General features: G+C 43.4%; 1 protein-coding gene across 1 annotated transcript in view; it reads left to right on the top strand.

Annotated features, from left to right (window-relative positions):
- Nucleotides 1-6,438: 6,438 nt before the first annotated feature.
- Nucleotides 6,439-13,696, top strand: part of LOC122411365 (dynein axonemal heavy chain 5-like) — a 169,866-nt gene continuing 162,608 nt past the window's right edge. Inside the window, exon 1 of the mRNA XM_043420113.1 lies at nucleotides 6,439-6,453. Coding sequence (XP_043276048.1) covers nucleotides 6,439-6,453 — 15 coding nt within the window. The remainder of the gene's footprint in view (nucleotides 6,454-13,696) is intronic.

The following is a 13,696-nucleotide window of genomic DNA, read 5'->3' on the forward strand; positions in this document are numbered from 1 at the left end:
GCAGCGCTCCTTGTCGCTGTACCATCGTCATCGTCTTGCAGTACTTCTTTGTCTGCAGGGAGTCTGCCCAGATCTCCGCACCGTACAGGAGGATCGAGTGAGCTGTCGCCATTAACAGTCGCCGTTTCCCCGGTCTCGGTCCCGTCGTGTTGGCCATCAGGCGGCTCAAGGATGCTATCCTCTCTGCCGCCCTTTGGGCCGTCTTCTGTATGTGAGGCCAGAAGGTCATCTTCGTATCAAGGGTTACCCCAAGGTACTTGACTTCCCCCTTGGTCTCCGTCTCGTGTGCTCCCACTCTCATGGGCAGTATCGTCTGTATGCGTCTTCTCGTAAGGAGCGTCAGTTCCGTCTTTTCCGTTGCGAGTTGCAGTCCGTGGTCTGTCATCCAACGTCCAACTCGTCTCATGGTCTGGTTCAACTTCAACTGTGCTAGTTCCGGAGATCGCTCTGTAATCACCGCCGCTACGTCATCAGCGTAGGCGACGAGGATCACTCCGAGCGGCATCTCCAGCCGAAGCAAGCTGTCGTATAAGCCATTCCAGAAGTCAGGTCCCAGTATCGACCCCTGGGCAACCCCAGCGGTGACCTGTCTCGTTACCTGTCCTTCTATCGTCTCGTACGTTATACGTCTGTTTTTCAGGTAATCCTCCACAACCCGAGCCAAGTAAGGTGGGATCCCGAAGTTGCTTTTCAGCGCCTCCAAGATATCCACCCACCTGGCCGAGTTGAAAGCATTCCTGATGTCCAGTGTCGCTAGCAGCACGATAGGTCGGGCTGCGTGGCAGTGTCTGTCCAGTTCCAGGAAAGAGTCAACCACCTTTTAGATTGCTCCAATCGTCGATCGACCCCTCCTGAAACCGAACTGCAGGTCGGAGAGACCCCCTCCGGCCTGCATCGCGTCCGTCAGTCTCGGTCTCAGTAGTTGTTCGTAGAGTTTACCTGTCGTGTCAAGTAAACTCAACGGTCGGTAGGCCGAGGGCGTGTTAGGGTCGCCCCTACCTTTCGGGATAAGGACGAGCCTCGCCTCTTTCCACCGACCGCTGAACGTTCCTGTCGTCAAGCACGTGTTGTACAGGTCGAGAAGTATCTCCGGCCGTAGGCGAGCCACGAGCCGGAGGATCTCAGCCGGTACTCCGTCTGGTCCCGGCGCCTTACCACTCTTCATCGCCTTCGTTGCTCTGGTGAGCTCCTCAGCGACAAAGACGGGGGGCGCCGGCACGTCAGCGTCGTCCGTCGCGTTCGTCCGTATCGGGTGCGTCGGAAACAATCCGTCAACAATCCGTCCTGCTGTTTCGGCGTCTTTGAGTTCTGGTGGAACTCGGGCCCCTAGTTTGCCGGTCACAATCTTGTAACCGGTTCCCCAGGGATCCTCGTTCACCTCCTCGCAAAGCTTCCTCCAGCATCGCGTCTTGCTGTCCCGTATTGCCTTCGTCAGCGTCTTCCGTGCTGTTTTGTATATGGCCTGGAGGTTTTCCCTTTCGGGTCCGCCCCCAGCCCTCGTCACTCGTCGCCGATTTGCCAGGCAAATCCTGCGCAATTCGGCGATCTCGTCCGTCCACCAGTATTGTGGTCGTCTTTTCTGTGTCTGTCGTCGTTTCGGCATTGTGCTGTTGCACAAGCCGCCTATTAGTTTGGCCGTCTCGTCCGTCAGTCTCTCCGCCCTTTGCCGGCCACTCAGCTCGGGGGGAATTTTCGTCATCGGAGCTGGTGCTGCCATCAACTCCTCAGAAAATTTTCGTCCGTCCAGTCTGTCAAGGTTCCACCGCGGGGGCTGGTGGGCTCTCGTTCGTCTCGTTTCTGTCCGTCCTGCCACTTCGAAGGTGATGTACTGGTGATCGCTGGCTGTATAGTCCTCGATCACCCGCCACCCCCTCAGCCGTGACAGGATACCGTCCGACGTCAGCGTCACGTCCGGGATGGAGTCTCCAAATCCTGGTCGTCTGTACGTCGGCGTATGTCCCGTATTGACCACTGCTAGGTCCAGCCTTGCGGCCATCTCCAGCAGCAGTCGTCCACGTCTGTTCGTTTCCGTCATTCCCCACTCGATCGCCCTCGCGTTGAGGTCCCCCGCAACGACGACGTCCCCGGGCAGGTCCCTGATACCGTCTTCTAGTAGTGCCACCTTCCTCTCGAACTCGGCCGCGGTGCAGTTGGGTGTCAAGTAGACGCTGACGTAAGTGACAGCGCCGACTTTAGCCCAGACGTAATCGTCCCCGACACCGCGGTTAGAGACTCGGGATTGGGTGGCACCCCTTACCCAGATAGCTGTGGTCTCTGTCTCGTTCGTAATGTACGTCTGAGTCGTCCTTCTCCTGTATGGTTCACACAGGATCAGGATGTCCGCGTCGTGTTCGTCTGCTATCTGTGGTAGGAGCATGTCTGCGGTCCTACTTCGGTTCAGGTTTCCCTGAATCACTCTGTCCGTCTTCCGGCCTGCTTCCTGCACTCCTCCAGCGCGGCCCGAAACACGGCACACCTGCCGGTTCCGGCGAGGTGCGCCACGTCCCTGTGCCCGGCCTCGGAGCACAGTGGACAGACCGGTTTGTTCTTGCAGTCCGTCGCGAGGTGTCCGGATGCACCGCACTTGCGGCAGCATTTCGTCCTGTCTTTGCCTTTGAATTCGGCCTTAACGTGGCCGAAGCCCAGGCACCTGTAACATTTCGTCACCGTCAGTCGTTTCCGAACGCGGCAATGTACCCAGCCAATTCCGATCCGGCCGCGCCGAAGCAGCGCATCGGCTTCCCGCGAATCGAGTTCGCAGACCGCCATGTACTGCTCAGCGCGGTTCGGACCGAAAATGTGGACCCGAAAGTCCGCGTCTCGTCCGGTCTCTCGTCTGAGCGCGTCCGTCACGTCGTCCGGGGTCGCCACACAGTCCAGGTCCATGATCTCCAGTTGAACCTTGGAGGTCATAGCCCTGACATTGCCCGCTTCCCCGATCGCGTCTTGAATTTGTCGTCCAAATTCGTCGCGTCCGTCAGGCTTGTCTGCGTCAACTTGAAGTTTCAGCAGGCACAATCCATTCTTCGTCTTCCTCAGGGTCGTCACCTGCACGTGACTCTCCTTCGGGTCGATCGTCGTCCGTATCTTGGGTACTATGTCGGAGTACGTCGTGTTCGTGCCCGGTTTGACCAGAACACCCTTTTCCGGGGGGCCGGTCCGCTCCGGTCAGCTCGGGTCTTTGCGTCCGTTTTCTTTTTTGTTTTGTCCTTGTTTTTCTTCGTAACGGTCTGCCAGTCTGTGGGCGGTCCCATCGTCGGAGGCCTCTTTTGGGAGGACTCCGGCGTGGATCCGTTCGACGAACGTTTCCGTTTCGTGCGTGGCGTCTCTTCGCTGTTGTTTGTACCCGTCACTGTCTTGTTAGTGTCTACAAGACGTCCCTTGGAGGCCGTTTCGGACTGCATGTGCAGTGCAATGTCCGCGGTCTCGAGGATCGTCTTGATTCCCGTCTTGACAGTCATGTTCATGTTTTTCTGAACGTTTGCTGCTTCGGCCATTTTCGTCGCCGTCTCGTGGATAAGCCGAAGCAGTTCTGTCAAGTCTCGTTTGTTGCTTGTCGTTGTGGCTGTTTGTTTCGTCGTCAGTAGCGCGTTCTCTACGGCGGAAGCATAGCTTGCCGCGCTGCTCCCGCTAGATACGCTGTCCGTCCTGTTTCGTCTCGGTAAGTTAAGTAACGTCTTGTTCGTGTCGTTGTTTCGTCTCGTCCTCCTCGTCTCCGTGCACAAGTTGCGGCCCTCAGAATCCATGCCGCTGCCCGTGGCCACCGGGGCTTTCACCCGATCGGAACCCGGGGTGGATTCCCCCTGAGAAGGGGTTACCACCTGAGGTAAGTCATTGTTTTTATTGTGCATGTCCATGTTTGTTTGTCCCATCGTGCTACGGGTCCCTCGTGGTCGCGACTCCACGAACCGCGCTGGGACAAGGCACGGCCCCTGAGGTCCCCCCCCCCCCCTCTCCCTGTGGGTTCTGTGTTCCCCCCTGTCGAGTGTGCGTGGGTGTGAGTGCCCGTGATGACAAACCGGGCTCCATTCGCGGGGAGAGCCCGTTTATAGGGATCCCCTTCATTCGCTTTCGGGCGACTCCGTTTATAGGAGTCCCCGGACATTCGCTTTTCGGTAGGACCCGTTTATAGGGTCCCCGAGCATTCACGTCCCCGGTTTGTCGAAAGGCGTGTACGTGTGAATGTTTGTGTAGTGTGTGAGTGTGGGTGTGTGTGTGTGACCAGAGCCCTGTTAGCCGTGTGCAAAAGCACACGTTGCCCGCCCTGCACGTGAGAAATCTCGGACGTAGGGTTGGATTTTGCAGAGCAAACATGGTCTGGAAATACTCAACATACATGTCGCTTCATGACTTTGTTGCACTTTAGAGGTGTTCATTGCATTTCGAAGATATGAATTTTGATATCATGAAAATCAGACACCCAATGAATTATTGAAATAAATTTCCAAATTCATTATGCAATAAGTCAAGTGAATATATCTATGCACTTACATGGCCCAAAGATTTTTATAAAACTCGGGTGTATAAACAAGGAACCATGAAAACTTTTTGTTATGAATTATCCAATTTATTGAAATCAATATGAGGAAATAGAAATACGAAAGTCATTCGAATTGTCTAGAGAATGAATAGAAATTGGTATGGATATACTGTAAGCTAAGGAGGTGGGAAAAATGGCCCGGTGAACACAGACAAACGAAATGAAAGAAAATATGACAACAATACATTGAATTAGACACTTTTACTTGACCAAAATTTTTCAAAATTTATTTGCATTCATTTACAAACAACCACGCATATTTTTTCTATAATGTAATAACACAACATAAAAACATTTGAGAGGTTATAATGAGCGAAAGTTTTTTTTTCTCACATAACTCCTGTTGAAAATTTGTAAGGAACCAGAACCAGGATTGCAACAAAATTATGTCATGAATAAACGTAAAATCAAAGAATTTGTACAAGGAGAAATTTCCCAATACTAATATATGTCCTATATAACAAATACTCGCGAACCGATTGCGATGAGGGTAAACTAACCCCATGGTTTTCACAAAACTTACATAACATTTTTTTTTTATAGTCATATAAGAATTTTGAATCGAATTCATACAGCTCGCACTGTTTCTCCGAAATTTTATCATTTAGATCGCTGTTGCTATTAATTTGATCATGCCATCAAAAACTGACAGATGGTTGAACAATATATCACGCCAAAGTCACTATATATCTGGTTTTCGTAATATACACTGCATGTATGACACCACATCAAGAGACTCGGTAGAGTCTCGGGACAAGTACATTGACAGCCCTGTCGTCTGCTGGCCCGAGGCTCTCGCCGAGTATACTTTCTCTGAATAAAACGATTCGCCGTGGTGGGGGTAAAATTGGCAAGTGATTTTTTTGAATTACCGAAGTTATGAGTCATCTGAGGCTTTGAAAATTGAACTTTCAGCTAATTAAGAAATTCTCTTTAGATTGCGCCCAAAATCAACACGATCGGTGGCGTAATTGCTGAGAAAAAACTTTGCACGGGCTCAAGATTATGCAAAAGTTACTGACACATCACGAGTTCGACGTATACGTATACGCGTTTTGACGTAGTTAGTGGTAGAAGAGTTGTTGCCTCTACGCATTCTGATTGGCTCAACGATGTCGGCTCCTCCAGCTGCTAGGCCGACCGCGGGTGAGGCTCAAGTGTTAGAAGGCCTAAAATAGCGAACAGGCATTCTGTATATCTATTGTGACGGTTTTTTTATTTTTGACCGTCACTAAAGCATAGAGTATCGGAAGGAGAGCGCTCCCATAGCTCCTGCTCGATACTTCGGCCACACGATTATCTCACAGGGCTTGCTTAGGGCGATAGTTTTGTTAATATTTTATTAATTTGCGTCTTGGAATACATTTTTTTCATGTGAGTGATCCCGGGAAAGATAGAGAGAGAGAGAAAGGACTTCGCATTCTGTTGTTGATACAAGGACGAGGCAACGGAAATCTCACGGAAGGCTCGAGAATATTCGAGTAGGAAAATATTCGTTTGGCATCGAGGACTTGGTTGTTTTTCCATCGTTACGCCAGGGCCATCGTACCCGCCGGATTCTCCCGTCGACAATCATCGAACGGCGATCATCGTATCATTCTCGCGAGGTCTCGTAAATTATGCGAACTCCACGGTCCGTTTTCTTGCGTAAAAATATAATGGTCGAGCCAGGGGTAAAATGCATTGACATCGTGTGTAGCATTTCCCGATTTTCAAACTCATTCTGGGGCCCTGTCTAACGCTCGGACCAATTTTGTAATTGCGCCGGACCTGTCAATAGCTTTCGGGAGTATTCGAAATTAGGAGAGGGGCGGGAGACAAAATCCTCGTTACGCGTAACGTTCTGGTTCTCGAGGAGATTCTCGTGAAGTATCGAGCAGAGAGGACGTGTCGCGAAAATGGGAAGAAACACCGTGAGTTCCTTCCTTGTCACTTTCTGGTTTGGTTGGTGGGCCCTCGAACATCTTTCCCGGGTCATATTTTTCGTGATCGTGCATAATTAAAAGAATTACCGTCCTTCTCTTGTGTTGAGAGAAATTTGGTCACGATGACAACTCTGTCACGCGTTTCTTTGTCGGCTCTTTCGATTTTTGTTCCCGCGGTCGCCCGTTTAGCGTTTCGCGTTATTTAAAGTTAACTTTTGTGTCGAAGAGTAATCGTGGCCGTACTCGAGATCTCCAATTTTCGTGTTTCGTGTTTCCAAGTTTCGCGTTTGGTAAATAATTGTTCCCGATTGACGTAAGTTGTTTCCCGGGCTGAAGGGTCGCGAAATTGTGTAATTGAGTGCGTGTGTGAGTGACTGGGTCGGGATGATTTGACGCGAACAATGTTCGATAGCTCGACCGAGTAACCGAATATCGGGGGCTCGGTATTGCGAATAAAACATCGATAATTTCGTTTTCATCTTAAAATTTATTTTCTCGACCGTGAGTAGATCCACGGAGAGAATAAATTCGAGCTCGGTTTAGATTGTAGAGGATGTAGGATCCCGACCAACTTTGTGTGTGAGCGTGCGAGAATTTTGAGTGTGTGAGTTCGCGATTCTTCCCCCGTGGTTCAGTAGAGTCGCGTGATCGTTATATTTTCGTTTTCCCGTGTTAAATCTTTCGATAAATTAAATTTAGATAAATTCTTTTCTTGAACGAAATAATGTAAATTTGTTTGCGACTGGAACTCATCCCGAGCGTGCGTATTGCTGTTGTCATTTTTCTTATAATTTCCGACTTTAAGATTAAATTTGTTATTATTATTTCCAAACGTAATTTTTGTGTTTTAATTATTCTCGAGGTCACCCCGCCCATCCCGCTGATCGCAAGCTGGTCAACTTTACGTCTCTCTCTCTTTGCCGTCGAGTCGCTTTGCGACTGGCGCCCAACTTTAAAATTTCCATCTTAGATTTTGTTTAAAATCGACGGGAAAGAGAGCCAGACTTTTGCGGCATTTTTCGGGGCTTGGAAAAATCCGTCACACTATATATGCGTTATACAAAATGCCTGTTCGCCATTTTAGGCCTTCTAACTTTTGAGTCTTACCCCGACCGCGCTCAGACTCCGTGAATATTATATTATATATATATATATATATATATATATAAACCATGTGTCAGTTTTCGATCATCGTATAAACAAACGGAGTTTTGACATTATGGAATGCGTGTGGGATAAATAAAAAAAACTTTCGTCATCTAACAAAGTGCATAGTACTAAAACCTGTGGAATGCTAAACTAAACCGGTATAAAAGCAGTCGCGTAAATGTAGTCTGTGATCCGACGTGTGTAAAAAAGAATAAAATAAAAAAATACGCGGTGCATGTCAACGAAACTTTTTAAGATTTCATTAATTCGTTTGACTGAAAATAAGTTTATCATTTATATCATTTGTAAATAGGTTATATGATATCAATACATCGATACGCACATCCGAAACCACCCGAGACTTGTTTTCATACTGAACGTCATTTTGACAGGTGAGGTTATGATACAAATCTTGAAAAAACGTTATATATTAAAAAAAAACTAATTTGCATCTATTTTTTAAAGTGTCAAAAGAATCAAATAACAAGTAAAAAATAATAAACCGAAAAATCGCCCTTGAAATCATTTTGGAAACCGATGCCTCATTCTTCCTATTTGATTCAAACAGCTAAATCAATTGAAAAAAATTCCATCTAATTTACGTGCAACATTAAAATTTATTATATCAATTCGAGGCCAAGTATTTTCTAATGAATTGAAAAAAATTACCATTTGAATTACGTGCAGCACTAAAATTTATGATATCAATCGGTGGACAAGTATTTTATTAGTAACTCCAAATTTTGACATTATTGAATTGTTCTAAGAAGCTTTCAAATCCAAAAGAATCACATACAAGCTAGTCATTTCTTACTCTATGGTGGCAGAGACTTCTAAGAAAGGCGATTCTTCTCAGACTTTCAGGATCCTCTGGTATTATTCACAAAATTCGACGTCGATTGGATCGATACAAATTATGTTTAAATATGTGTTAAAAGTACTTGTCCGGCCCATCACTTTCCGTTTAAGTTGTTTATCCAAATAAAAGTCAGGGCTTGTCTAGAACTGATGGATCACAAGTATTCATGCAGAGGGAATTGAGAGAATTATCTTCAAGTAATTTTTACTTAATTGCACTAATTTAATAAAAAACGGAAACAAATTGTTCCGCAATATAGAAGGGATATTATTGTGCATCGATAAATGAAAAAAATTGTACATAATGTATATGTTCAAGCTTCCAAAATAACTCTGCAGTTTACATTCGATGACGGCAATTTTTACTTCCCACTTATTCTTCCAGCGAACGAGTTCCATTCGGAATAAGAACTAACCTATACTATTATTAAGAACATTAAATTAATAATGAATCGCATTTCAACAAACTTTTAACGAGATTCTGCCGTGCCATTTCGTTTTTTTATGATCGATTCTTTATTGAATGAATAGTGATGGGCCGGACAAGTACTTTTAACACATATTTAAACATAATTTGTATCGATCCAATCGACGTCGAATTTTGTGAATAATACCAGAGGATCCTGAAAGTCTGAGAAGAATCGCCTTTCTTATAAGTCTCTGCCACCATAGAGTAAGAAATGACTAGCTTGTATGTGATTCTTTTGGATTTGAAAGCTTCTTAGAACAATTCAATAATGTCAAAATTTGGAGTTACTAATAAAATACTTGTCCACCGATTGATATCATAAATTTTAGTGCTGCACGTAATTCAAATGGTAATTTTTTTCAATTCATTAGAAAATACTTGGCCTCGAATTGATATAATAAATTTTAATGTTGCACGTAAATTAGATGGAATTTTTTTCAATTGATTTAGCTGTTTGAATCAAATAAGAAGAATGAGGCATCGGTTTCCAAAATGATTTCAAGGGCGATTTTTCGGTTTATTATTTTTTACTTGTTATTTGATTCTTTTGACACTTTAAAAAATAGATGCAAATTAGTTTTTTTTAAATATATAACGTTTTTTCAAGATTTGTAAAATTTTTTTCGAATTGTACTGTATTTTTTTTATGAAATAATTTTTTTTACAATTAAAAAAAAATTTTGTTCAAAGTTTTTTTTATGGGTGGAATTATCAGCAAACGAGGGACCATCAATGTACTTGTCCCAACCTTTTTTTTCCCTAGGGGAAGTTTATGGTTTGATTTCACGTCTTTTTTCTCAAAAGATCCTTATTTATGTTCAGATGACTATAAGATTTTAGTTTAAATTTCTATGAATTGTTTATAATTTTCGGCGTATAACGTTGGTTTTCACGAAAAAAGACCTATTTTTCGTCGAAATTGTACTGAAAATATTTCGATAGAGGTTTATACTTGGACTTTGGTGATTTTTCTCCTTGTCTTCTAATATGTTTCGTCCATTGGGAACTCAAGAGCATGGAGCAATGCGTGTTGCGGGCCGAGATATGATTTTCGGCTGATAACGTTAGGAAAAAGAAAGGAAAAGAGGAAAGATAGATCAAATTCAAGACACAACAAATCCAACAGAATTGGCCCTTTTTAAATGTTGCTTTTGCATTCTGAATCTAGACATTTTCATGTCATTCAAAACATGTCTCTGATGAAATATATTTCCAAAGTTTGCAAGTGGCCGCTGAGATCCAATTATCTACAGTTTGATAGTTGCTGAAAAAAGGCACCCGGAAACATTTATTATGTCAGAACTCAAAGAAGCAAAAAAAACTGAGGGTACTTAATTCAACAGAGCAACGGAATTCAAAGACGTTTAAGGTATCTGCATTGGTTTTGGAGAAAAACAATTTCAGGAGAATTCAGGAATGAATTTAAAAGTTTAAAAACTCAGAATAAAATAGAAAACGGAAAATTTAGGAATTTAGAAAAGCTGAAGACGTTTGTAATGAATTTTTGAGATTACATGTTACGGTTGGAGTAAAAAATTTAAATGATTGGCACACATGCTGCGACACAAAAATATGAAAGTTTGGAGGTATTCGCTTCGTACCGCAGTAATACAAACTTCAATAGTATTTAAAAAGAAATACTTTAAAACTTACTAAACCAAGTTCTATTACTCATTCTCATAATCAAAGATAGGGGGTGATACTTAACACACATATTTATGCACAGAAATTTCAGAGTTCGCAGGTATCTGCTGCGATTCAATGTATCTGCGCAATAAATTTTGAAGACAGCAATTTAAAATCTATCCATAAATGAGCAACTGAAGACTTCTGTGATGAGTGTTTACTTCATATATATGTTACAGTTAGTTTTAAAAAGTATAATGAGTGGCACAGTATATGAATTTTATAATTCGCAGATTTTTGCTGTATTTCAATAATCCAAATCTATAGTATTATAGAGAAAAGTTGGCAAAAGTCATGATGTTACGTTGAAATGACATAGCGAACATTGAATTCAGAAATTCTGTATGTTCCCATGGATGTTAGCAGGCATTATATTTGATCGCATCCAAAACTGAGCAACTGTAGACTTAGCGTAATGAATCTTTTCACTAATAATTCCACATTTGTAGTTTGCAAAGTGAGAATACTCAACATACATGTCATTTCATAAGTATTGTTGTCAAAATTTGTGTTTGCCTACCGCATTCCAAAGATTCGACTTTTCATATGATCAGCAAACAAAGCATCCAAAGACTTTTTGGAATAAGTTTCAAAATTTGTTACTCGACAGACCAGGTGGAAAATGAATAACTACACTTATATCAAGACCAGAAACTGTTTTGAGAATCTGATGTACAAAATGTGCGATTGATGATCATAGCTGGAATCCTCTTGAATCACGTTACCACAATCAGCATGAAGAAATAGTAGAAAATCATAGGACACATATTAGGCAATTAATTAATGATATGTATCGATCCGCTGCAAACCGATGGAGTGAAATCAAGGATCGGAGAGGACAGAGCCAAACTGAATATGAAGCAAAATATGGGAAACATGAGAAATAAATTAGAAAACATTTATTCAATTAAAGTTTACAACATCATTCTAACAGTTCTGTGTGTTTTTGTTGTATTTATTCATATATATAATCTGCGACGCCTTCATATATATAACCTAGCCTACTGACGATATATTTACACTGGACAATATTTCTCGCACTCTGATTTACTTGAAAGATTATTTTAGTTAACGCTTATTTCCAGTCGAACAAAATAATGAAATGTTGAAAAGTTTTCGTTGACATATGCATCGCGCATTTTTTATATCCTTTTTCGCACACATATCACAGACTACATTTACGCGGCCGCTTTGATACTGGTTTAGTATATCACAAAATTTAACGCAATAAATAGTAATATGCACTTCGTTAGATGACGAAAATTATTTTTAGTTATCCTGCACGCACTTCATAACATCATAACCCCAAACGTCAACATGACGTGAAACGTCGGCTGGTGACTTTCGAGCTCTCGGCATGTGACGTCAGTCCGCGACACCGCCGCGAAGTTAGACCGAGGGACATGAGGCCCTTGATGGTATTATATACAGACATGTCAAATTTCTAAATGTGTTAGTAACTTTTGCATAATCTTGAGCCTGTGCAAAGTTTTTTCTCAGCATTTACGCTACTGATCGTGTTGGTTTCGTGCTCATTCGAAAGGGATTTTGAAAATTAGTCTCCAAACCAATTTTTGATTTATAAAAAATCTCCTGAGCTCTGCAATTTTAGAAAATTACATGCGTTTTACCCCCACCACCGCGAATCGTTTTATTCAGAGAAAGTATAGTTTCGGCGAGAGCCTCAGGCCAGCAGACGACAGGGCTGTCAATGTACTTGTCCCGAGACTCTACCGAGTCTCTTGATAAGAAAAAAATACAGCCAGCGTAAGCCCTGCCGCACTTCAATATACACGAATCTGCGGTTTTATGATATCATACAATTTTCAAATGATTTTCATATACAAAAGATCATAATAAAAAACCTGAATATTGATTAAGGTAAGAGTCGCGCGATTCTATGGTCCAAAGACTATTTATGAATCGTCGAAATAAATAGGTTACAAGTAAGGTTTTCTGTATTGAATAAATTTTAGGGCAAACTGTATTCGTATAAATTTATACAAAATCATATTCAATAATTTATGATTAGAAATATCTTATTGTTCAGGATTGAGCGAGGCCTCGACGGTAGCGCGAGAGAATTCGGGCCGGGCTCTCGCGCTCCGCCGCTGGCGTCGCCAGTTCGCGGGTTCGGACATTTTGGGCGCGTGCAATTAGAGCAGCCGGGTGCTCGTTTCACGCGCTCACGGGGGGCGTCGCCACCTCCTGGGCAGTAATTAGCACGGGACCGGGGAAGCACACCGCGCATGTGTGCGGGGCTTCATCATCGATCTCCATGATTGATGCCTCAGTCTTGATCCGGTCGCTGAAGCGTGCAATACGGCTAATCACTGCATCTCACCTTCTAACCAGTTTTCGGTATCAAATTCGGGTTCTCTTATTCATTTTCGGTTCAAATCATTACACGGACTCTGCGCATTTAACGGAACATTCTCTCGGACTCATTTTAACGGAATATCTCAAAAAATCATCGGGTTCTTTCTCACGAGCACGCTTCGGTCGTCCATCTTGTTCGTCTCGCACGTGCTCGACGAACACCGGGTCAACTCGCCATCTTCATCATCGGGCTTAATCGCACTAATTGTCGGGCAAATACTGTACTTACGATAGAACAGCGGAACAAATAAATTCCTCACTATTTTTCTCGTACCACCGGCGTACTTATTATTCGTTTACCACCTACACCAGACTCCTTGCAAAAACACTTATGATTGCCTATTTGACTCGGTTACAATCAGCTGTTGATAGTCGTATACATATCAGCTCCTGAAAGTAGTGTGGTAAAAAGGTTCATCTGGCAGCACTACATTTTTCAATACATATTGTAACGGTACGGTTTTAGACGTTACCCGCTACGCCTGTGTTCGAGCTACTAAATTTTTAGGAGCAGGCATGAAATGAACGAGAGAGTGTGAATTTGTGTTTGAAAATATAAAAATCGTGTTTATTCACCGTAATTTTGGTGTACAAAAGAAAATGTGATGCAAACCGTTAGTGTTTCGCGGTATAAATGAAAATATTTCCCTAGTTACAATAAACTTGCCTAATTTACGCATGGTCGCAAAA

Source organism: Venturia canescens, chromosome 5 (genome assembly GCF_019457755.1).
Source record: "Venturia canescens isolate UGA chromosome 5, ASM1945775v1, whole genome shotgun sequence".
In the NCBI taxonomy this organism is placed as follows: Eukaryota; Metazoa; Arthropoda; class Insecta; order Hymenoptera; family Ichneumonidae; genus Venturia; species Venturia canescens.